We start from the raw sequence: 25,955 nt of genomic DNA on the forward strand, positions 1-25,955 counted from the left end.
ACCTTTTCCAACGATTATGTCCATTACAGCAGTAACCATCCTCCTCACATCTTCAGCAACATAGTTAAAGGTCAATGCATTCGTGTGGCAAGGATGACTTCTAACAAATGTATGGTGGAAAAGGAAATGGACATTATCAAGGACATGTTCGTTACAAGAGCCTACCCTGAGAAAATGGTGGAAGGGGTCATCAATCATGTGACCCGGGAATGGGGTAAGAAATACCTTCCACTTTTGGGCACATTTACACCCATTGCCAAAGAAGGTACCCCATATACATCTGGAGGTAGGGTATGCGTACTCATGTATTCCCCCAAAACTTATTTGATACAAGAAATATTGGAAAGGCATTGGCAAACCTTGACGATCATTGACAAGGAGCAAATCTTGGGTAATAAACCCAGATGTGTTTTTAAAACAGCTCCAAATATAAAGAGAATATTGCAAAAAGAAGGTCACACCACAATACAAGGGGACATAGATAAAGGGACCACAAAATGTGGTAACTGCAAGCAATGCAAATATATCAATACAAGCAAAACAATCAAGATAAATGATATATGTCACACAATTATTAAATCAAAAAAGGGGAATTGTAAAAGTAAACAGGTGGTCTACGTGGCCATATGTACAGTATGCAACGCCCATTACATTGGAAAAACTGAAAGACAACTAAACAGACGGATTTATGAACACCAGTACAGAATAGGGAAGGGTGACACTAAAAATGCACTATGTAGACATATTTTAGATAAAGGTGCGGAACATAGCTTTCTTTTTTCCATCATCGAGCAGGTGGAGTATACACTTTTCGGAGGGGATTGGAAAACTAAGTTAGCACTATGTGAAAGTAAGTGGCAAATCCTGACAGACTCCACAAGACCCCCAGGTCTTAATGATTTCATTAGCTTGAAACCATTTCTAGCCTTGGAATAACCTATTAAACATTAAATAATATGATTTGTACACCTGAGGCACATAATAATGTATTTACACGAACTATCTGAATGTCAAGGTATATATATAAGCATGTTTCAACAAGATTCTAAAGCAATCAATGGGTGTTACATAAAATTTATAATTATTTTAAAAGTATATTTTGTACATATATATATATTTTTTACCAAACTTGCATATGATAATGCATTTTGTTTTTAGACACTCGTACATTAGTAGTGTTATAGACTTATGACTTAGTTGAATTGAAAACCATGGATATGTCTTTTTAAATAGTCAAAATGTTTTTGGCGGTTTTTTATTAATTTATCAATTAAGGAGATAACCAGTTATGTATTTAAACTCTGACTTAGGAGAGAATATTTGTTCTGATGAAGGCTGGGGACAGCTGAAAGCGCTAAACGTGAATAAAGAAATCAACTTTTTTTTTTTATTTTATCAAAGAGTGTCGTGAATCTTTACACAAGAATCGAGGATACTGTCTTTACATATCAGTAGGGTTCTATCCGACTCCACCTAACCATTCCTGTGTTGTGCTTTTGTGACAAACAGAGTACACTAAAGGGTGGGAACTAACTACCATGTGTACAAAAAAGGCAAATTTAACTACTTACTTATCCCTGAAGCTCTGAGCAAAGGAGATCACGATGCTTACGATGGTGCGGCAAATGAGATATGGGGGAAGATAGGAGATGGTGGTGTATTATGGGTAGGGGGAGGAGCTCAGAGCTTGGAGCCGATGCTAAAAAAAAAAAGTTGCCGGCTCGGATCCTATACGAATCCATATACCCACAGGTTGCAGATAAAATGAAGTTAACTACTTCAGATCAATTGATGCCCTTAAGGGGTCATTAGCATGTATCTCAAGGGCCTCCATTATAGGAGGTTTAAGCTACCACACAGTGAAAACTCCAACCATGCTACTTGGGAATACCTACTTTATCTTTGGTTGCACAGCTATCACACACACTTATACAGGTTTTATATTATAAGTACAATGAGAATAATTGCAATGCATGGAAGAGCAAGAATTTGCAAGCAAATAGGAGGAATATGCATTAATTTTTAGACTGTGGTATCACAGAACATTACCCCAATACCAACCTAAAGCAATCTTAAGAGACAGCATATATAAGCAACAATGGTGAATGGTGAGTGTAGAGGGCTACTTTACAGAAATTATTTAATGATGTAACAGCAAATTCCAAAACTCACTTTTTTGGCAAGATAATGACAGTGAGAAGTAATACGCAGCATCAGATCATGCAGTTATGCTAGGCAGCCACTTGTATATATGTACACACAAATACACACTTATACCCTCACTATCAAAAAATTCTTATGCAAAGCTAAGTACTTTGGATCAGCAGGATCAGAAAAGTTATCTGTTAAATTTATAAAGAACGTGCCACTTACTCACAGACTATACCCGTCAGCCTACTCATAAACAGAAATAACAGAAAAATGACGATGGCAGATCTGTGGAAACAAGCATATACATTTCCCCCCATGTGTGGAGGGGATACATCCACTCAGCCTAACAATTACAGAACAGTTACCATAAATATACTCCCCAAACCTGCAGAACAAGTAATTTACCAACAGCAATGGCATTCAAGAATAAAGCCCTGACTGTGACCCAGAAGACAGCAGCTTGAATGCCTGTTGGAGCTTGCAACTGAAAGGGAGGAGTAATGCAGCACTGTTGGACCACATATGTTCAGGGTACAGTATATGCAGGTATGTGCCTGGGGCACAAAGTACTGTGGCAAAGTCCCTGCGAAGACCAGAGACCACATTAGAGAACAGGCTTCTATGGGAGCACAGGGCAGTCTTGGTGCGGACATCAGTTGTACATGGCAAGCCCAGTGGATGACCATTGCACAACAAAAGCTGTGCATGCCACTGACATATGGTCATGTAATTTGGGTTAAGAAAAATAAATGGTGGATGCCTAAATGACAACTCCTCTCAGTCAGCTCTCACCCCATTGTAAAGGAAATAAATAGGCCAGCTGGCCTAGAAAGTGACTGATGGTCAACAGTCATTAGAAGGAAACCAAATAATTAAAAAAAAAAAACAAAGGAACAAGCAATTCAACAGCAGCTAATTAATATCAAGGATAGGTTCACTATCTCTCAGTATGGCTTTTGTAATGGATAGGTAGTTGTATCATTGTTTTTAGAGTTTTCCAAAGCATTTGACACCATAAATCACTTGGGCCTAATAAAAAAGGCTTCAACACTTAAAGCTTCCTACTCCAGACCCTTAAACGGTTCCACAGTCATGTATTAAATATAAAATAAGGACTACATTTGGGACAAGAACTATCGGTGTCCTATACAGATGACAGAGGCATCCCACCAAGTTCTTTTTACAGTCCTTACTATTTAAGCTTTGTTTGAACCCTAAAACAAAATATTACAAAACACTTCAGTCACCCAATATGCAATTATGAGCTAACATAATACATACTGAAAATGAACTGCAATGCAGATTCCGGCATCCCGGAAAAAAAAAGCTCCAAGACTGGTGCCCCTTAAACTTAGCAACTCAAAATTAATACCACACTCTTCTCAGCCAACACAAGTATCATGACAGCATCAAGTAGCGCAATCCTTCTCACAAAAATCAATCAATAAATAAAATCAAATACCTTGGTACTCCACATGACATACACTCATTAAAAGAACAAACATGCACAACAGTAAAAATATGCATTATTACACAAGAAAGATTACACAGGTTAAGATGCTTACTAACAGCTCTTACCAGAACCCTATACAAGTCAGACTATTCTATGTCACTGTCACCTACAAGGCCCCACAAATACCCTAATTTGAAAACTACATATATGCAACAAAAAGTACAGTTTTGTACCTACCATAAATGTAGATGTCCGAACTGGATAGCATCTGCAGTCATAACAACTGGGTTGTCCTGTCGTCAGGCAGCCCTTCGGTCGGCCGGATTCCAAAGTCCGGGTCCGGCTTCGGCTGATGTCGCACTTCACCCGACGTCATCTCTGCTGGTCTTCGGGTATAAAGGCATCAGCCGACGCCATTTTCTTCAGTGTTTCTTGCCCCAGATGCCAGTTGCCCTCTTGGAAGGCTAAATTTTGGGTAAAATGCCAATGTTCCCCAAGGATAGAAGGCAAACACAAAAATAAGCATGTATGTACATATATACAAACAAATACACCATAAAAGACTCCCCCCCACCAGCTAGCTATTAGGAGGGTAAATACCCTAGGAGTACCACAGAGGAGAAGGAGGGAGGGTAATCCTGACTGCAGATGCTATCCAGTTTGGACATCTACATTTATGGTAGGTACAAAACTGTACTATGTCCTTCATGGATGCATCTGCAGTCATAACAACTGGGTAGAATACCATAGCCAACTAGTGGAGGAGGAAGAATAGATTATGGTGTGGTTAGGATCCCTTGCAGTACAGCAGTGGCAAACCCTGCTCGGGATCTGGAATACAGAGGTAAATTATAATGCTTGGCAAATGTATGCACGGAGGTCCAAGTAGCCGCCTCAATAATGTCCTTGGTTGCCACTCCTCGTAAGAAGGCTGTGGTAGTGGCTGTTGCTCATGTAGAATGAGGTCGTATGTTCTGTGGAATTGGTTTTCCATGGAAGGAGTAACAGAATCGTATGCAATTTCCTATCCATTTGGAGATTGTCTGTTTGGAAATTGCTTTTCCTTCCCTTCCTGTTGCATAGGCTACAAACAGCTGGTCAGTTTTTCTGTTACTTTTTGTTCTGTCCAGGTAGTAGCGTAGCTGTCTGTGTACATCCAAGGTATGCAGCATTCTTTCCCCTCTGTTTTGTGGGTTGGGGAAGAAGGTAGGTAGGTGGATTGCCTGGTTTAAGGACACTCTGGATACCACCTTAGGCATAAATGTAGGATTAGTCCTCATGGACACTCTGTCTTGGTGGAAGATTAGGAAGGGTTGTACTGCTATTAGGGCCTGAAGTTCAGAAACCCTCCTTGCTGAGGTTATTGCCAGAAGGAAAGCAGTTTTCCACGATAGATGTTGTAGGTCTGCTGTTGCTGCTGGTTCAAAAGGTGCGAGTGTCAACTTTTCTAGCACAAAGTTCAAATCCCAAGCTGGCAGTGGTGGTTTCCTAGGAGGTTTTACATTCTTGATCCCTCTGAGGAACTGCCTGAGTAGAGGATGTGAGAAGACAGGTGGATCAAAGCTGTATTCTGCTGAAATAGCTGATGCATGTATCTTGATGGAGGAATAGGACAGGCCTGTATGTAGAAGCTCTGCCAAGTACTCCAGAATGTTAGCCATATCTATATTCGACACATCCTTCCCTCTTTCAGCACTCCAAATGACAAACCTTTTCCATTTCCTGCATAGTTTCTTCTTGTTGAAGGTCTGCGGGCTTCAAGGATAATGTCTTTAACCCTTTGGGAGAGATCTGGAATAGTTGCTGCTATGTGATGTGCCATGCAGTCAGCTGCAACGCTTTTAGGTTTTCATGCATGATGCTGTAGTTGTTCTGAGTAAACATCAAAGGCATCAGGGTATTGACCAGATTTTGTCCCGAGACATGCTCCTCAGCAATGGGTACCAGTGTTGTCTTGGCCAGTTTGGAGCTATCAGGATTATCCTTGGACGTTCCTCCTTGATTTTTAGTAATACCTTGTGTGGCAAGGGAAGAGGTGGGAATGCATATGCTGTCAGGCCTTTCCAGCTGAAGGAGAGAATCCACTTTCATGCAAGTGGATGGAATGTCCTTGTGCAGAATTTTTGAGCTGGTGGTTGAGAGGGAAGCGAATAGATCTATCTGTGGCATTCCCCATTTCTTTGCGATGGTCTTGAAGATGTCCGGTGTAGCATCCATTCGTGAGCATCCGAGGTGGTTCTGCTTAACATGTCTGCTAGAGTGTTCTCCTTTCCGTACAAACATTGCCTGTAACTGGATGTTGTAGCTGAGTGCCAGGTTCCAAAGGTCCAAAGTCATTCTGCATAGGGGTATGAATGAGTGCCTCCCTGTTTGTTGATGTACCACATGACTGTGGTGTTGTCTGTCCTTATCATCAAATGGCCTTCTTTGAGAAATGGTCTGAATTTCTGGATTGCCAGTTTTACTGCCAGCATTTCTTTTAGGTTGATGTGCAGGTGAAGCTGGTCCCAAGGCCCACAATCCTTGCACGCATTTGTCCAGCATGTGAGCCCCCCATCCCAGGTCTGAGGCGTCTGTTGTGATGGTTTGGCTTGCTTGATATTTGTGAAAGGGTAAGCCTGGGTTTGACTGGCATGCTTGAGCCCACCATAGGAACTCCTGTTTTAGGCATGGAATTAGTGGAATTTCTGCTTCTAGGCTGTGCCTGTGTTGGGACCATAAATTCTTTAGGTACCACTGTAGTTTTCTCATATGTAGTCTGGCATGTGGAACCAAGATTATGCATGATGCCATGAAGCCCAAGGCCTGCAGAACTTTTCTTGCTGTTAGTTTGCTGCGGTTTGTTAGTGCCAAGAAGTAAAGAGGGAGATCTTTTTGTTTTTCTGCAGTTAGGAATGCCATTTGTTTTACTGTGTCCAATTCCGCGCCCAAGAATGTCCTTGTTTGGGATGGAATCAGCCCTGATTTTTGCAAATTGACTGTGTATCCCAGTGCTTGTAGCAAGGAAATGACCCTTTGTAAATCTGTTGTCAGCTTGCTTTTGTTGTCCCCTTGTAGCAGGCAGTCGTCCAGGTATGGATAAATTTGGATTCCCTGTAGTCTGCAGTGGGCGATTACTGATGCCAGGCATTTTGTGAATACTCTGGGCGCAGTAGATAAGCCAAAGGGCAATGCTGAGAATTGATAGTGCTCTGATCCTGCAAGAAATCTGAGGTATCTTCTGCAAATTGGTCGAATGGGGACGTGCAGGTATGCCTCCTTGAGATCTAGAGTTACCAGCCAACACTCCTTGCCCAGCATGGGAAGAAGTTGCTGTAGGGTCAGCATCTTGAATTTTGGGACAATGATGTATGTGTTTAAGGTGGACAGATCGAGAATAGGTCTCCAACTTTTTTCCTTTCTTGGAACTAGGAATAGTCTGGAGTAGAATCCTTTGCCTTGTTCTGTTATTGGTACTCTTTCCACAGCTCTCATCTTTGTTAATTGCATTATCTGCTGTAGAGCTTCTGTTTTTTGATTTGGAGGTAGGTTTGGCATTCCTCTTTGACTGGTATAGTGTGGAAGTGGAACCGTAACCTTGGTCTATGGTTTGCAAAATCCACTTGTCTTTTGTGATACAGTGCCAGTTCTTTGAAAATAAGGTTAATTTTCCGCCTAAGGGTGCTGCTATTTGTTCCCTGGTAGGCGGAGTTAGAATCAAGTCACTGTGATTGCCCTGTTGTAGTGGTAGTGGCTGTGCCTGTGGCTCTGTTATTACCTTGCCACTGTCGTCCTCTGTAGGCACCCCCTCTAGATTGATTTCTTCCTCTGGAACGTCTATTCCTGCTCCTTTGGGATCTTGTGGAGTCAGGAAAGGACCAATTTTTGGCAGGCCAGTTCCTGCTAAACCTTGGGGGCTGAACCTGCAAGAAATCTTTAACCGTTTGTACAGATTTTGCCTTTTCTTCCATTTTCTTCATTACCTGCTGGGCAGGTGTACCAAACAAACTGGTCTTATCCATAGGAGCATCTAATAACTTAGCTTTAACATGATCCGGTAAAACTTGTTCCTTCAACCATGCATGTCTTCTTATCACTGTGCCAGTCATGGCTGATCTAAATGAAGCCTCCAGTGCATCATAGCCACATTTTAAGGAATGGTTACTAACCTGTTGTATGTTATTTACCATTTCTAATAGATTTTTCTTATCTATAGAGTCATCAGAGGATAGCTTTTAGTTAACTGATCAAGCATAAACTCTTGGTATTGTATCATGTGAAACTGACAGTTTAAAGCTCTAGCTGAGAGAGTAGCAGAGGTGTAAACCATTTTGCCCCATCTGTCTAAAGACCTGGCTTCCCTTTCAGAAGGAATAGGGTTTTTTGCTGTGGTTGAGGCTACTGCCTTAGGGCCTTGGGATATAGTTTCGGGGTCTGCAAGAGGGGCCTTGTATAGGTGATGATGAGTGTCTGGCACCCTGTAAAATCTATCTGGTTTGGCAGGTGCTGGAGGTAAAGAATCTGGTGCAGTGCAAACATCATTAAATGCATCGTCCACAACAGAGAGGACAGGAGGTATAGCTAAGGGCCTGTGTTGTGGTAGGTGCAGAAAAGTCCTAAGTCTTTTTCTGGAGTCTGAAAAATCCTGTTCCTGCCATTGGAATTGTTCTCTCATGGCATGTAAGGTTTCCCCAAAGGAGAATTCTTCTGGTGGGGAAGCAGCTGGAATGGATTCTTCAGCATCTGAGTCCTCAAAATTGGAGAAAGGAGCCTCTGGCTGGTCTGTAATATCTGAGTCTTCCGCAGAATCATCAGAGGACACAGGCTCGAGGGGCTCTGCTCTAGGTCTCTTTTCTGGGGCTGAGAGGCCCTGTCTGGGTGAGATTGAGATCCCCTAATTAAGGATATTAAATCTTCTGCCAGAGTAAGCATTTGTGAACTAGAAGTGGGCCTGGTTGAGGGGGTTTAACAGGCACTGACTTAGTAGATTTGGCTGCTTTAGCCCTGGCGAAGGCCTTAATAGACATGGCTGCAGGAGGCCTAGCAGCACCACGTGCTGGGGTAGAGACATCCAAAGGGATGGTGTCTGATAAGTCACTAGTAACCACTGTAGTAGGTAAAATTTCTGAGGCCGATTCAAGTAAGGTAACCGGAACCTCAGTAGTAGTCATTGATTCGCTGTACTCTGATCAGTTTTCTCGGTTTCGCCGAAACCGAGACACTCGCGTTTGTTTAACCATGGTTTCGCCGAAACCGCGGACCGCGAAAGTGTCGGTCTTTTCTTTATGCTTTTTAACAATTTGGGTAGTCGGAGGATCCGGCGGCATAATGTACGCAAATTCAGAGCCGAAAAACTGTTCAGCAAACTCCGACCGACGCCTAAGCGTTCGTCGGTTGAAAGAAGCACAGGCCGAACAGGCTGCTACGTCGTGGTCTGGGCCTAAACAAGGCAAACAGTAAGAGTGGAAATCTTTATGAGGTATTTGTTTCCCACAAGTTAAACAGTTATTGACTTTTCTGACATCGGCTGAGGCAAGAAAGAGTCCCAACGGGTACTTAGCTTTTAGAAGTCTTGAAGGAGTATTCGGTAGTAGTAATCTCTGGATCTGACCGACCGCACTTGCGAACAGCTTCTGCTTCGCCACGCTGCAAGAAAGACTGAAGAAAATGGCGCCGGCTGATGCCTTTATACCAAGACCAGCAGAGATGACGTCGGGTGAAGTGCGACATCAGCCGAAGCCGGACCCGGACTTTGGAATCCGGCCGACCGAAGGGCTGCCTGACGACAGGACAACCCAGTTGTTATGACTGCAGATGCATCCATGAAGGACATCAGCAAATTACATGAAACGCCCATCACTGCAGTTTAATACAAAACCTTTCACAGCCATAATTTAAACAATGAACTATACCATCTCCTGTGCAGTGTAAAGCAATATCTTCAGCAAAAACGCCCACTCCAAGAACTGATTCATCAATAAAAATACAAATGTGTGACCATCCCAAACCATAATTCTGAATGACACAGCCTAGAACTCGCGTAGAGATGCAAAAGTAAAAAAAAAAAAAAAAAATACTCTGATCAAATATGAAATAACACCACAAACCTACATTATAAACATCAAAACCCATTTTTTAATAAGTAAATACACATTAAATTAGCCAAAAAAAGCTGTAGCTAATCCATTCATCTAGTGGCAACGTTACCAGTTCCATAAAATCTGAGCTATACAGGTCAGTTCCTTCATATGTAATTAGTAAAATAAAGGTAAGTCTACAAATGTGGTGCATATAAATAGAAAGGCATAACTAAGGTGGAGCAAAGGGTGTAAACTGTTAGGGGCCATGATCAGCAATTGCCTATGGCGTGTGCAAGTACAATATGCAGTGATTTATTTATTTATTTTACACTTGTTAACCAGGAAAGTCCATCTGGACATGCGTCCTTTTTCAGTGGAGGCGCGGGGGTAAAAGCTCCAATATCAAATAGTAACATCTTTAGCACAGAGTATACTTAACACACACTAAAAACATTAAGTTGCTACATTTTCTAATACATCAATACATTTTGTAACACAGAGTAAGTAACTATAATAAGACTATTTGCAACAGTAATGGTTCATAGGAGTGAAAAAACAACAGGAATTATAGCAGTAACATTTAATACATTCTGAAGGGTTGTACTTAATTTCAGTATGTAGAGTTTTCAAACAAAGGTATGTCAGTGTGATCGAACACTGGTAGTAGATAGAGAATAAGTTTGATATAAGAATCAGTAAGGTGTTTGTTGAGTGGGTTCAATGTTTGAAGGGAAGGTGTAAGGTGCAGATACTGCATTCACACTGGCACTTAGCAGCACAGTGTGTTAGTAACTACAAAAAGAACCTGTAGTTCAGAGTGTTGTTGTTATTGTACAGTCAACTTCAGGAAAGGGAGATGCCAGTCTGTAGAAAGTACAGCTGTGTACACTTACCATAAATGTAGATGTTTAAGTGTATTCACTGCTGCAGTCATCACATTTGGGTTATCCCTACCAGGGTAGCCCTCGGCCGACCAAAATACCAGAGGCTTAGTGTTTCTGCGTTGGTTGCTGTTGCTTCAGGATTGACGTCAGTTTGTCAGTAGTATAAAGTAAGGCAGCCAACACCATTACATCAGTCTTTCTTGCCACGGAGCCCGGAGCAGTAGTAGTTCGAACGAGTGCCGGTCAGTCGCTACCAGAGTTTTGTCTTCCGAATTGAAGCTGACTGCAACAGTCAAACACGAAGAACATCTGCCCAGGATGCCAGATGACCTAGCTATGGCAATGTATACATACACCTTACTGAATCAGGTCTTCAAAACAATAGTGAAAACATGGAAGTCCAAATAACTCTAAGGTGCATTACCATACATTTATTGTTCTAAGTAAACAGCGAATTACAAGACTTTCTATGTCTAAGTAAAGTAATGTCTGCAACTGTCTATACTAATCACTTCTTACTTTCACTAGTATATGTAACCAAGATTGTTGGAGCATTTCTGTCTGGGCTATCACTGAGATGTGCCTCAACCACTGGACATTTCAGTAATCAGAATAAAATACATGAATAAAGTAAAGTAAAATAAATGTGAATATTGTATAAGTGACTAAAACTTAAGAACCTCTTACAAAGGGAACTTCTGAACAACATTTGATTAAATTTGGTTTAGCATTATCTATGAATACATAAGTAAGTGATCAGTGTGCATGCATCTGCATTATTTCTGCTTGCTATTAATACACTATTACAGAAGAGCATTCTGTGCACATTTCTATCCCACTGCATGCAGCTGCTGTATGTAAATACAAGCCCTCACCGTTTTCACTCTCATGAAAGTGTTACTTCATTACAATATTCTAAATCACTGTGCCTATGCATATCACAACAACATCACAACAAATGAAGCATGGAAGGTTGCTTCCCTTAACTGCATAATGTTTTACAAGTACAAAAACACACACACCTCCCAAGCTTGAGGATGTCTGTGACTCAGGACCAAGGTCACTTTTCTTTTTCCGTGGAGGAGGTGCAGGCCGAGCTGGTGGAGGTGGGCGAGGAGGGGGAACATTCAAAGGAGGTGGTGGTCGGGCTGGTACTTGTTTCCTTGTACTAGTAACTATATCAGGCTCTACAAGACGTTGTCTTGGGGGTTTTGTAGGTGGTATCGATTCTATTACGCTAGTATCTTTGGTTAACAAACAATCTGAAGACAAAGTTTCTGAAATGGCAGCATCTTTCAAATCATTAACCTCCCTGCCAGTTTTTGGTTCATCAGTTTCATGAACTGTTATTTCAACTGCTGGACTACCGTCTCTTGTAATTATTGTATCTGGTGCTTCTGCATTTTTACATTCGTTTGGCTCAGGGATAGCTTCTGGTACAAACAAAGGTTCTGTAAGTACTTCCTCAGTTCTTTTGCTGCAGTCTTTTTCAGGATAGTCTGTAACATTGTTGTTGAGTAATGTGTCATTAACTATTAATTTAGATATATCATTAAGAATATCCGTTTCAGTTAATGAAGGCTTTGAAATCAGTTCAACAATCAGTTCTTGTGTGTTTGAAGTTAAATTGTCGTCTTCTACTTGTTTTGTCTTCTGTCTTTCCTCCAAAATGCTGTCAATAATCTGAAACAAAACAAATTATTCTGGTTGTAATAGGCAAACGAAAATGTTAGCAATACTGTTATGTAATAATACTCAGGTGAGAAAGTAAAATACATTTTTAATACAAAAAAACCCCTCTAGGCACAAATGCATCTCTACAAATGAACTGTCTGGTTAAGATGCTCATATAGTATCTTATAGTAGGACAAAAGGAGACTGTAGCATAATGCCCATTAGCAGACCTAGAGTTCAGTTCTGTAAAACAACCAGACAGATAACTACAGAATGAAAACAAAGTGGTTCCATAACAATGCGACACTCACATTTATCTTAAAAGACCATAAATATCATCTACATTTTAACTAACCTTTTTGGAGTCCTCAACTTTGTGTTCCTGGAATACCAATTTGCAGCCCTCTTCCTGTACACTATTATCTGAAATTTCCTAAAAACAAATCAATGGACAAAAATTAGTGGAAGTTTGAATAACACACAATTCGAAACAAAAATACTTTAAAAAAAAGATATCTTAGCACAGCCAGTCATTTGAAAAACACTGCAACTGAAATACATTTCTATAATGTGCAGGGACTGACATTTAGCACTGAAACTGCTGTGGTCATTCTGCTCTATCAACATCATGATAGCAGCCAATACATTTCACCTATATAATAATGATGCACAAACACTAAAAACTGGAGTGAGTATGTTCCACTGTAAGGCATTTTTTTTTTGTTTAGCTCCTCATGTAAGCCGCCTCAGGCATTATAAAGAACACAAATTAAGTGCTGGGAGAAAACTACATATGGTCAATTCCTGTGCAGCTAAAATTACCTGGCAGACACTCAAAGCCTTAACCAAGGGGAGCAAGTCCTGGAACTTATCTTTTGCCCAAGTTGCGTACATGCATATGTGTGCAACCTACATGGGTCCGGTGAGGATGGTCACACAGTTTTTTTGTTCAAAATGAGACATGTCACCCCATGTGAATAACTTCCATTTCATCTATCTGTATGCAGCATTTTTGTACAAGATCAAGGAAGCTGACCTTTCTTCCCCACTGTCATGTGAACTCAGAGTTGAGTAGTAGAGAATGTGGAATATGCTAGTTGCACTACTGGGGTGGAAGGGGGCTTGCTCTCCTGCAAAATCACTTGCTCTTCTGTTTTCTACCCTAAATTAAACATTCTCTTGATTTAATTTTACTGAATGAATTCTAACAGATTAAGTTTGTGATTTCTAGTAATACACCGCAATACACATACACACCTACATTTTAAATATGTACAGCACACACTGCGGAAGCAGGGTGCATTTGATTAAACTACCTCCCCTGGTAAATGATAAATTAAGACTGCACCGTTTTTTGACATGTGTTATACAACAGGTAAGCTGCTGGCAACACAGGAAATGTGTAGAAGAATTTATCAATGGGAGTGTCTTCCTTCTTATGCTGTGACTGAATGTGCATTATACAACTGGTGTACTTAATACAAAAATACTTACTGGTAACACAGTGGTTAAAGTAACCCTCTCATTTTAGTCTAAGACGTACACAGCAAAGTTAATTTGCTAACTGTCTACAAAGCAGCACATGAAGAAACTGCAGTCATCATTCTCCATACTCATCACATTTCCACCATTTCCACGCTACTCTAGATTATGTTCATGGGTACACAGGTAGTTACTAGGCATGAAATCTAGACGACTTTTAAAAAAACCTGGCCCAAATTCCCAAGACACCCAAAGCACTCTTGGGTTAAGTGACTTGCTCAAGGTCACAAAGTATGCAAACAAAGGTATAGTGATTTATAACCTGTACCCTTGGCGCACTAAGCAGCTCATTAACAGGTCACAGCGCAAGTCTTCTGCACAAATTCCTATGTGAATACAGGTAACTTCAGCTGATCTAGAAGGTAATTCATCTTGTTCTCTGCTGTTCCACACCAGCTTCCACTGCCAGTAATGAAACAAAGGTCATACATGGCTAAACAGACACAAAGTACCTAAACAGACACAAAGTAACTCAAAGAATTAAAGTGGCGAATAAGAACACAAGCCGATAATTGGCCCGGAATTAATGAACGTAGCTCAATAGCCCCAGTATTGAAATTAAAAGCACTACAAAGAAATAAAATTGGGTGATCTATACTGTAACAACACTGCATGCTATAATTATACATATATTTTTAAGTTTATATATATTTTATATTTCATATTTTTAAAAATATATATACAATATACAATTTTAAATATATTTATATACATATAGATGTATTTATTCATCATACATTTAATATAATTTTTAGGCATATTATATACATTTATATTTATAATGCTGGTTTTTAATATTTCTCAATATAATAATTTTTTAATATATTCTAAAGTTTCTTTCAATGACATCTTCATTCATAAGCACATTAGATTTATGTACTTCTCCTTGTTATAGCAGTATGCATTTTGTCTTTTAAAAAAAAAGTTTTCTATTCAATATTTTTAATAATACAATAGTAGCAAGTAGAAAACTGAGCATAACTGATTGATTAATTTATAAGGGGTCCAATGAAGCAATTAGTATGTCTATAAAAGGATGTGATGTAATGTATGTTGAATTGTCTGAGGAAGTTTAACATAACAAACGAAAGTGCTTACGGAGTACTGAGCATTTTGTGAATAAAGTGTGTTTTTCATATCAAATAAGGATTTATTCATTCAGTTGCTGGTTCCTGGTTCGTTGGCTTTTTGTGATTTATCAGTTGGTTTCCATGTTTCTTTCGTCAGTATGTCTTTGAGGAACGAACCTGAGGCAGACACACAGCTGAACAAGGAAGATGGAAGGACCGAAGGGTCGAATGGGAAATTAACTGCTCTCATTATGCAGTTAACACAATGTGTGGATGGTCTTTATGAGCGGATGAAAGCTCCTGATTTAACTTCTAGTAATGGTGTTGCCAATATGCTCAGAGAGAGTACTACGATTGATTTTAATGCCATGCCTCTTTGCTTGGGAAATAACAACCCCCCAGCTTACAATTCTGACTTTGGACCTGACCAGCGTGCCCAAATGGATATTTACGGACACCAAGGAACACGCGCACACAGTATAGGACAGAATCATGGTACAATAACGTTCACAGAAGGGAAGTACCTGTCTTAATTGAATGGCTGGAGTCAGCGTTCGCATTTTCCGGTGGACAAGTGCAAGGTACTAACTCTATTGATCAGAAACTAGATGATTTTAACATTAAGTTAATAAAATGTACAAAAATTGCAATTGGAAAACGCGTATTTGAAAGAGTGCACTAAGCAGAACATAATTCTAAAGGGTTTGCGGTTTAGGCGCTACCCTACTGGTTTAGTCAACAACTCGCCTCTACATATGGAATTGATGCAATTGTTTGATAAAAGTGGAAAAGAACTTTTAAACATCATGATTAAATATAGTCAAAAGGACATAGAAGTGCTTATGAATGAATTAGGTGCATTAGATAGGGACATAAAGGAAGATATTACTTATGAGAACACAAAATATGAAATGTTACACATTTATAATAGCAATGATCAACAAATACTTAAATTAAAAGCTGGTAAAATGCAGAAACTAGAAAGAGACCTGAAACAATATCCAAATGGCTTTGCATATCCTAAGCCCCCAGGGGGCCAACGAAGAAATAGGCAAAATAATAATATGGACAATATAAATACGGAACTCAAATCATTCAAGAGAAACTGCACAACAACCTAATTCGCTATATGTATAATATCATACATTTTTGAAATCATATCACAGAATCCAAGATGATATTAGTATCATTTGGAAGGGCACTTTAAAAATGTTAAATGAATGTCTGACATATATAAATACTACCACTAAATTTTTAAAATTCACATGGGATATCAATGTAGAATATATGAATTATTTGGATGTTCATGTTATGAAGGATAATAGTAATCAAGCTTATATAGCGGTCATTCAAAGAAAGGAATCTTATTCTAATTGCTTCCTATATTATAGTAGTTGCCATCCGGAGCATCAGAAGAAGTCCATTGTTAAAGGGCAACTAGTAAGGGCAGCCCGGATGGTGACTAGTTTAGATCAATTTAAAGAAGAGTGTAATTTCTTGCGCAACATGTTTCTCAATAGAGATTACCCAGAAGCATTGGTAGATGCATTAATAAAAGAAGTAACCATTAAGAGAATGAATGGATACTTCAAACCTATCTTAGATAAACAGAACATAGTACAAGATTCCAGTAATTCATTCAATATGAACATTGCGAATTTATATAATGAAGAAATCAGTGTTACAACAAGACAGAACGATCTTTCTAGAGCCTTAGTGCTTACTTTCTCACAAGATCACAATATAATTAGAGATATAATGGTTAATAACTGGACTATTTTATTACAAGATCCTTATTTTAGGAATCATATTAGTGAAAAACCTAGAATAGTCTACAGGAAAGGTAAAAGTTTTAAGGAAATTTTAAAACATACCAATCATTCATCTATTCATGGTAACACAGGTATGCTTAAATGTGGCGCCATAAAATAAAAATGAGTGATTTTTTTTTTATCTTGGAAAGAGAAAGTTCCATTTACATAGTAAATATAATTGTAAATCTAAAGTGGTTGTATATTTAGCTACATGTAATTCATGCCCAATGTTCTATACAGGGAAAACCGAGAAACATATGTCCCAAAGAATATATGAGCATGAATATGCTATTAAGAAAAATAAATTGAACAACACCTTAGCAAAACATATTAGTGAACATAATGATCACCAGTTTTCTTTCATGGCCATAGACCATGTTGAAATGGAAGATAAAGAGACCCTGGGGCTTATACTTAGAACTCAAAGGATTAAAGTGGCAAATAAGAAAATAAGCAGATATTTGGCCCGGAATTAATGAGCGTAGCTCAGTAGCCCCAGTATTGAAATGAAAAGCACTACAAAGAAATAAAATTGGGTGATCTATACTGTAACAACACTATATGCTATAATTATATATATTTTTTTAAGTTTATATATATTTCATATTTTAAAAAATATATATACAATTTTAAATATATTTATATACATATAGATGTATTTATTCATCATACATTTAATATAATTCAGACAACATTATATACATTTATATTTAGAATGCTGGTTTTTAATATTTCTCAATATAATATATTTTTAATATAATTCTACAGTTTCTTTCAATGACATCTTCATTCATAAGCACATTAGATTTATGTACTTCTCCTTGTTATAGCAGTATGCATTTTGTCTTTTTAAAAAAAGTTTTCTATTCAATATTTTTAATAATACAATAGTAGTAAGTAGAAAACTGGGCATAATTGATTGCTTAATGTATAAGGGGTCCAATGAAGCAATTAGTATGTATATAAAGTATGTGATGTAATGTATGTTGAATTGTCTGAGGAAGTTTAAAAAGAAGTTATGTACTCACCATAACGTTCCATCTGAGTAGGTAACTTCATTTGTCTGCAACCTGTGGGTATCGGATCCAATTTGGATCCGAGCCGGCAGCTTTTCAAGCTTACAGATCCGTGCTCCAAGCTCCTCCCCTTACCCATAATGCCCTGCTACCTCCTTGTAACCCTCAGATCGAGTTTGCTAGAGAAGGCAATAGAAAGTTTCTATAACCTAGTAATCTTTATCACTTTGCAATGGTGAGGACTGAACAAAGTATATACAGGCTGGTAACTAGCAAACCATAGGTCCGGGGGAAGGAGGGAGGGCCGGTTGCAGACAAATGAAGTTACCTACTCAGATGGAACGTTATGGTGAGTACATAACTTCTTTATCTGAAGTAGTTAACTTCATTTGGTCTGCAAGCTGTGGGACAGAGTCCCCAGCTACCAGAAACTTGGGAGGCCCTTATGGAAGGATATTCCGGAGCACTGCAGAGCCAAAAGAAGCGGGTCCTCTGGATATGAGATCCAATTTATAGTGTGAAATGAAGGTATGTGAAGAAGCCCAAGTTGCTGCTGCACAAATGTCATCTAAAGAGACCCTAGACCAAAATGCAGCAGAGGTAGCCATAGATCGTGTAGAATGGGCTCACACATTTAAGGGCTCAGGACAACCAGAACTTTTGTAGGTGAGGAGGATACATTGGAAGATCCATCTGGCTAATGTAAGTTTAGTGACTGACTTCCCAAAACGTGATTTTGCAAAGGACACAAAAAGTTGGTCAGATTTCCTGATATCTGCTGTTCTGTTCAGGTAGAAATGTAGCTGTCTGTGAACATCTAAACAATGGAGTCTGTACTCTCCTTTATTCTGAAAATTTGGAAAGAAGACTGGTAGACTTGACAGACTGATTGATATTGGCCTCTGAAGAGACTTTGGGCAGGAAGGAGGGATTAGTCCTGAGGGAGACCCTATCCTTATGAAAGGATGATGTATGGAGGCATACAGCAAAGAGCGTGAAGCTCTGAAATTCTCCTGGCAGAAGTAATGGCAATCAAGAAGATTGTCTTCCAAAATGCATACTTTAATTCCGCTGTGGCTGCCGGTTCAAATGGGGGCCCAGTTAAAGCTTGAAGAACTATGGTAAGATCCCATGGAGGTACTGCATCTCTGATCGGGGGTCTTAATAAGAAGGCTCCTTTCATGAATGATTTACAGATCTTGGATGAAGCCAGAGGCCCTGAGCTGTGACCGATGTGACAGCGGGAGATAGCCGCCAACTGGACTTTAATAGTGGACGCACTAGCTCCCTGCTGAAAAATATGTGAAAGAAAGTCAAGGATTACTGGGACAGGAGCCGTGAAAGGATCTAGAATCCTCATCTCTGCCCAAAGGGAAAACAGTTTCCATTTACTCTTGTAGATCTTTCTGGTGGATGGTTTGTGCATGGCCATTATGATGGCCTTAACTGAACAGGATAATCCGTGAGTCCTAGCCATTAGGGGAACTGGATCAACCAAGTTGAGAGCTTGAGATGACCCAGGTCGGGGGTCTTGAGCCCCAGGGAATGGGAAATCAGATCCGGACTGGGATGTAGGATCCAGGGAGGATGTATTAGATGAGACCGTAAGTAAGGGAACCAGGTCTGGCGAGGCGAGAATGGGGCTATGAGGATAACTCTGCTCCCCAACCGACGAGCTTTCTGTAGGAATTTTGTCATCAGAGGAAGAGGGGGATAAGCATACAGAAGACCGGATGGCCAAGCATGAACTAGAGCGTCTCTGGGGGCTTCCCCTGGTGGGGAAATCAGAGCGAAGAACTTGCTGCACTTTGTGTTTGAAGGCAAAGCAAAGAGATCGCAGCAAGGTAGACCCCAAGCGAGGAATATTTGGTTTGCAACTGTTGGGTTCAGAGACCACTCGTAAGGTGAGAGCATCGTTCGACTCAACCTGTCTGCCAAAATGTTTGACCGACCCGGAATGTGCGTTGCTATGAGAAAGCGGTTGGTGGAGATCGCCCATTCCAACACTCTCATGGCCTCCCTGCAAAGAGGATAGTATCTGGTTCCCCCTGTTTGTTTATGTACCAGACTACAGACATGTTGTCCGACTGAATTGCAATCGTACCTGGAGGAAGAAGGTGATGGAGAGCCTGCAATGCCAAAAGCACCTCCCTCATCTCCAGTACATTGATATGCAGTGAGATCTCTGTGTGAGTCCACGTGCCTTGGACGGATCTGCCCCTGCAATGCCCCCCCCCACCCGAGGAGAGATGCGTCCGTGGTCACCGTGACTTGTGGGGAAGGTAGGACGAAAGGACATCCTTCCCGGAGGTCTTTGGAATGAAGCCACCAGAGAAGCGACTCCTTGCACACCCTGCTGAGAGGAATAGGGGTAGATAGGGGTTGAAAAAGTATAGACCATTGCACTTGACGAGTCCATTAAAGGATTCTCATCTTCAGACGGGCGAACGGGGATAGAGTGATGGCAGCCACCATGGATCCCAGGGCCCTCAGGACCAATACAGCAGGAGGCGCAGGAGACTGTAAGAGGTCAAAGATTTGGAAGCAAAGACTGCGTAGCCTGTCGGTTGTCAAGAAAATTCTGGATTGTGTCGTGTCTATCCTAGCCCCTATGAAATCCAAAATTTGAGTGGGTTGCAGGAGGATTTCCTGAAGTTGATTGAGATTCCTAGTTGGTGAGCTAGTTGTAACAGGTAATCTCTGTATGAGCAAAGTTGATGCCTGGTGGTGGCAGTAAGGAGCCAATCGTCCGGGTACAGAAAGACCTGTATGCCCTGAAGCCTCAGGTGGGCCGCTACTACTGCCATGACCTTGGTAAACACCCTGGGGGCTGTGATGAGACCAAAGGGTAGGACCCTGAACTGGTAATGACTGGTTCCTAGCCGAAAGCGGAGAAACCTCCTGGATCGTCTGTCCATAAGAATGTGGTAGTACGTGTCTTGGAGGTCTATTGAGCACATCCAGTCGTTCTCCTGTAACAATGGGAGAATGGATTGAATATTGACCATCCGGAATTTCTCTTTGGTTACGGAGAGGTTCAGTGTTGATAGGTCGAGTATGGGTCTTGGGTCCTCCATCTTTTTTGGCACCAAAAAGAACCTGGAGTAAAACCCTAATCCGGACTGCTCTGGGAGGACGGGCTGGATTGCTCATTTTCTTAGCAGCCCTTGAATTTCTATAGCTGCTGCATCTCTCTGACCGGGTGGGACATCGGGGATTCCTCTTGATCGAGGAGGGGAGGTTAAGAAGGGGATTGAATATCCTCTGGATACAATTCGGAGCACCCAGCGATCTGTGGTGATGGACTCCCATTTGGCTAGGTGTTCCAAGAAGTGCCCCCCGAATGCCTCCAGAGAAGAGCAGTCGGGCAACCCCTCAGGGCTGCTGCGCGGGTCGGTCCAAGAAAGATTCTCTTGACCCAGAGTTCTTCAGGTCCCCTCTGCCTCTGGGCCGGCGTCCACCTTGTCCTCCTCTGCCTCTGAAGGATGAGGTCTCTGGAGCAAAACGGGGTTGTTGAGTCTTCCGGAACCACGTCTTCTTCTGTCCCTTTTGCTTCCTGGAATAGGACATCTGGGGAGCAGAGAAGCGGATCCCGACGGCAGACAACGTCTTCCCGTCTTTCTCGCTCTGGAGAAGCATGTCGCAGACGTTCTTGCCAAAGAGCGTTGAACCGTCATAAGGAGCGTTTGCGAAGGACGCCTTGAAGGGTTCCGCAAAATCGCAAAGATGGAGCCAGGTCTGTCTGCGTAAGACCACACCCGTTCCACTAGCCCTAGCCGCTCCCTCCGTGGCATGGGAGAGGAGCCGCATGGATGTGTTGGTGATCGATTTGAGAGTGGCCATTCGGGACAAGAACGTACACTTGTCCTCGGCCGGCATGGACTCTGGGGGTGATCCAGTGTACTCCTTAATCAGGTCACACTGGAGTCGAATAACATGTGCCATATAATTCAGTGACCTTACAGAGAAGGTCACTGAAGAGATCATCCGCTTTCCCAAACGGTCCATCATCCGAGAGTCCTAGTCTGGAGGGTGTACCGAGGAACTCTCCTGTGCTTGTTCCTTCTTGGTGGCCACCGCCACCACCATAGCATCCACAGGGGCCCCCTTACTCCAACATGCCTTGTCCAAGGGGGGGCTTAGTATTCTGTTGGGATGTTTGGGGATCAGTTCCACAGTGTCCGGCTCCTTCCACGCCCTGGTAGTAATAAGATCTACCAGGGGGTCAGCAGGGGGGGGGAGACACCCAAGAGGTAGATGGGCCTGCGGCAAACGCCTCCAGAAACACAGACTCGTCTGAGGAAGGCTTTTGGGTGGACCACCCTCCCCTAATGCGTAACATTTCAATGATGTCTCCAAAGGAGACGTCTTCAGGGGGTGATCTTTGGGAGCCTTCCCCTTCCTCCAAGTCTGTGTCCTCCGTGAGGGACTCAGGTGAGTCCAAGTGCCTCCTCTTGCACTTCCGCTTGTGAGGAACCTCCTCGGGGGGCTGTCCGAAGAGGCCTCACCAACGATGTCCTGTTCCTCCAAGGGAACCATCTGGGACGCAAGCGCAGGCTGTCCCTGGGGTCGGATGATGGAGGATAGGCTCAACTGCGTGGGAGCAATGGGCTGTTCTGAAGCAAGAACCGGGGGTCTCGAGTCCCTCGAGAGGACCCTCTCCACTATGTCGAATGCCGATGGTGAAATGCTCTCCCTTGGATCAGAGAGCAGTTCCCTCAGCTCCGACGTACGGACTGGTGCCGAGGGTGACCCAATCGGATCCGAAAGGGTAGTGTGACCCGACCTGGACGGAGCCGAAGTACCACTGGCCCCTCTGGATCAGACGCCCGCCCCACGGCTCCGAGAGCTCGGATCAGACAACAAGCCTGGATCCGACAGACCCGAGGGCATGGTCAGCGCCGAAGACAGAAACGCTGTCGGCGCCGACCCCACCCCGGCTCCGAAGCTAATCGGATCCGAAAGTTCTGAGACCCGAAAGAGGGTCGGAGAAGGAGCAATAGGGGCAAAAAAAGGTGTCGAGCTCCCCCCAGAGGGGGGAAGGCACGAGCACTCCCCTCTGCATTTGAGCCTGCAAAAATAGACGCATCATCCGATCCATATCTGCGTCCGACAAGCTCCTAGTAGACCTACTAGAGGCCACCGAAGGCGGCCGGGAAGGCCACCTTGATGACCTAGAAGGTGACCGGGTCTCCTCCTCCGGCTCCGGGGAGAAACGAATGGAGCAGAGCCGAGAGGGGGTAGACCCAGAGACCTTCAAGTGAGAAGCAACAACTTTAGATGGCGGAGCCGAGGGAGTCGACTCCGACCGCCTTTTATGGCTGCGGTGTTTTTTTCTCTCTCTCTCTCTCTCTCTCCCTGTCTTTCTTGTCCTTTTTTCTTCCCTCCCTTTCCTCCTGGACCAAAGAGGGAGGGCGATTCCCGGCCAGGGGATCGGACGTAGCAGATGGGGCAGCCGTAGAGGCGGCCGGCACCACAGCAGAAGACGAAGTAGATTCTGGTGGCAGAAGGCCCGCCAAAATCAGCTTGGCCTTTCTGTCTTTCAATGCTCTGGGATTAAAGGCTGCACAAACAGTGCAGCCTGTGGAAAGGTGTTCCACACCCAGGCACAACACACACCGAGTGTGGCCATCTGCTGGGTACAGTTTATGACCACACTCGGTGCATTTAGAAAAAATGTCCTTAGGGCTTTCGGCCATGATATAAGAAAAAGTAAAACAGCACACGCCTTCACACACTCTAGTGGGGGAGGGGAACTAGCTGACTAAATTAAATTAACAGACACTAAAAATAAGAACCACTAAAGAGAAACTACCCGGGGTTCACACACACACACACACACAAGCGTACAAGGGAAAGATAGGAAAAAAAAAGATATTTGAATTGTTTTGTTAATTTGACTCACAAACCAACTCGGAGCTTGTTCTGAGAAGCTATTATAAGCCGCGTCAAACGAGATCTGAGGGTTACAAGGAGGTAGCAGGGCATTATGGATAAGGGGGAGGAGCTTGGATCTGTAAGCTTGGAAAGCCGCCGGCTCGGATCCAAATCGGATCCAATACCCACACGTTGCAGACCAAATGAAGTTAACTACTTCAGATCATAGCTTAAACGAAAGCGCTTACAGAGTACTGAGCATTTTATGTGAATAAAGTGTGTTTTTCATATTAACGAAGGATTTACTCATTCAGCTTGCTGGTTCCTGGTTTGTTGGCTTTTTGTGATTTAAACTAAAACATTCTCTTGATTTAATTTTACTGAATGAATTCTAACTGACGGTTTAAGTTTGTGATTTCTAGTGATATACTGCAATACACACCTACATTTTAAATACGTACAGCACACACTGCAGAAGCAGGGTGCATCTGATTAAAATACTTCCCCTGGTAAATGATAAATTAAGACTGCACTGTCTTTTGACATGTGTTATACAACAGGTAAGCTGCTGGCAACACAGGAACTGTGTAGAAGAATTTATCAATGGGAGTGTCTTCCTTCTTATGCTGTGACTGAATGTGCATTATACAACTGGTGTACTTAATACAAAAATACTTACTGGTAATACAGTGGTTAAAGTAATCCTCTCATTTTAATCTCAGAAGTACAGAGCAAAGTTAATTTGCTAACTGTCTACAAAGCAGCACACGAAGAAACTGCAGTGATCATTCTCCATACTTAACACATTTCCACCACTTCCACGCTACTCTAAATTATGTTCATGGGTATACAGGTAGTTACTAGGCATAAAATCTATACGACTTTTAAAAAAACCTAGTCCAAATTCCCAAGACACCCAAAGCACTCCTGGGTTAAGTGACTTGCTCAAGGTCACAAAGTATGCAAACAAAGGGATAATGATTCATACCCTGTACCCTTGGCGCACTACGCAGCTCATTAACAGGTCACAGCTCAAGTCTTCTGCACAAATTCCTAAGTGAATACAGGTAACTTCAGTTGATCTAGAAGGTAATTCATCTTGTTCTCTGCTGTTCCACACTAGCCACTGCCAGTAATGAAACAAAGGTCAGCTAGACAAGGTCATACATGGCTAAACAGACACAAAGTACCTACATGCAAAACTAGCTTTGAGAGAGAGAGATGCAGCCCTATGAAGAGTTGTTCTTCACTACTGTTCCACTCCTGCAGCGAATTCAAGTCTATCTTCGTTTGTCTTGCTTCTCTGGTAATAAATGCCTTCCAACCTTAGCTTTTCTAGTTGCATAGTTCTATTCCAGACTGCAGCACCATGGGTTGATGTTCATCACAGGGCTACTGCTGCAACAGCCTAAACTATATGGGTTATATCCTGACAAGGGATATGACCAATCAGCCAGCTTTTCAAAGCTTATGGGTATCTTCCACACACACTGCTTGAACTCCATATAAAAGGGAGTTAAGAGTACAAAAAGAGCTTCAGAGCCTCCATGCCAACGAAGTGTACTCTCTATACAGGTTTGTAGAGCTGACCGTCATCTAGCATTCCTTCAAAGCTAGACAGAAAAGTTTCCTTTGAATTAAAATCTTCCATTAAACTATTTTTCAAGAAGAAAATACAGCTGTGAAAAATATTACCATTAACAGCAGATGTCATTCTCTTCACTGTTGCAGTATTCTTTATAACAGGGACCCCCTGCCAAGGGTGGCCCAACATCCAGCCAGTATACCAAAGTCTTTATGTAGCAATGGGTTCACATACAACAAACGTATGCTTCCCATGCACAGTGTACGGCATAAAGTTGACAACTGGACATACCATCCTCAAAACTGAAAAGCCCCTATAAGAATGAAAGTCCAAGGATATTAGTAGGCAACAAGAACATCCAGAAGGGAAAAGGACCAGGGGAAGGAACTGCAACCGTGAACAGAAGGACATCTGCTGTTATGCTAAGATTTTACACAGCTGTACCATGTCCTTCCAATACCACTGTTGCAGTACTCTTTACAATTGGGAAAGTACAATAGCTCAGAAAGAAAACTGGAGGAAGAAGGGCCGGCAGAACCCTAGAGAAAGTAATGGAGAATAGCCCTGACAAAACCAGCTCTGGCCCTAGAAATCACATACAAATTACAGTGCTTGGTAAAGGTATACACAAAAGTCCAGGTAGCAGCCTCAAGAATAGAATTAGAATCCAAACCCTTGAAAAAAGCACCAGAAGAGGCCAGAGCACTAGTAGAATGAGCCTTAACAGATGAAGGAAGGCTCTTCTCATGAAAAGACTAGCAAAAAGAAATGGCTTTAGAAATCCAAGAAGTGGTTTGCTTGGAAACAACCAAACCTAAAGACCTAGAATG

The 25,955-nt window shown here is 42.0% G+C and overlaps 1 protein-coding gene across 1 annotated transcript in view; it reads right to left on the bottom strand.

Moving 5' to 3' along the window:
• The window catches only part of WDR44 (WD repeat domain 44), a 1,972,396-nt gene that overhangs the window by 1,377,686 nt on the left and 568,755 nt on the right, over positions 1–25,955 (bottom strand). The window contains 2 exon segments of the mRNA XM_044057470.1: positions 11,570–12,230; positions 12,577–12,654. Of these exon segments, the coding sequence (XP_043913405.1) occupies positions 11,570–12,230; positions 12,577–12,654 (739 nt within the window).

Source organism: Protopterus annectens, chromosome 15.part0 (assembly GCF_019279795.1).
Source record: "Protopterus annectens isolate FY-2018-M chromosome 15.part0, PAN1.0, whole genome shotgun sequence".
In the NCBI taxonomy this organism is placed as follows: Eukaryota; Metazoa; Chordata; order Ceratodontiformes; family Protopteridae; genus Protopterus; species Protopterus annectens.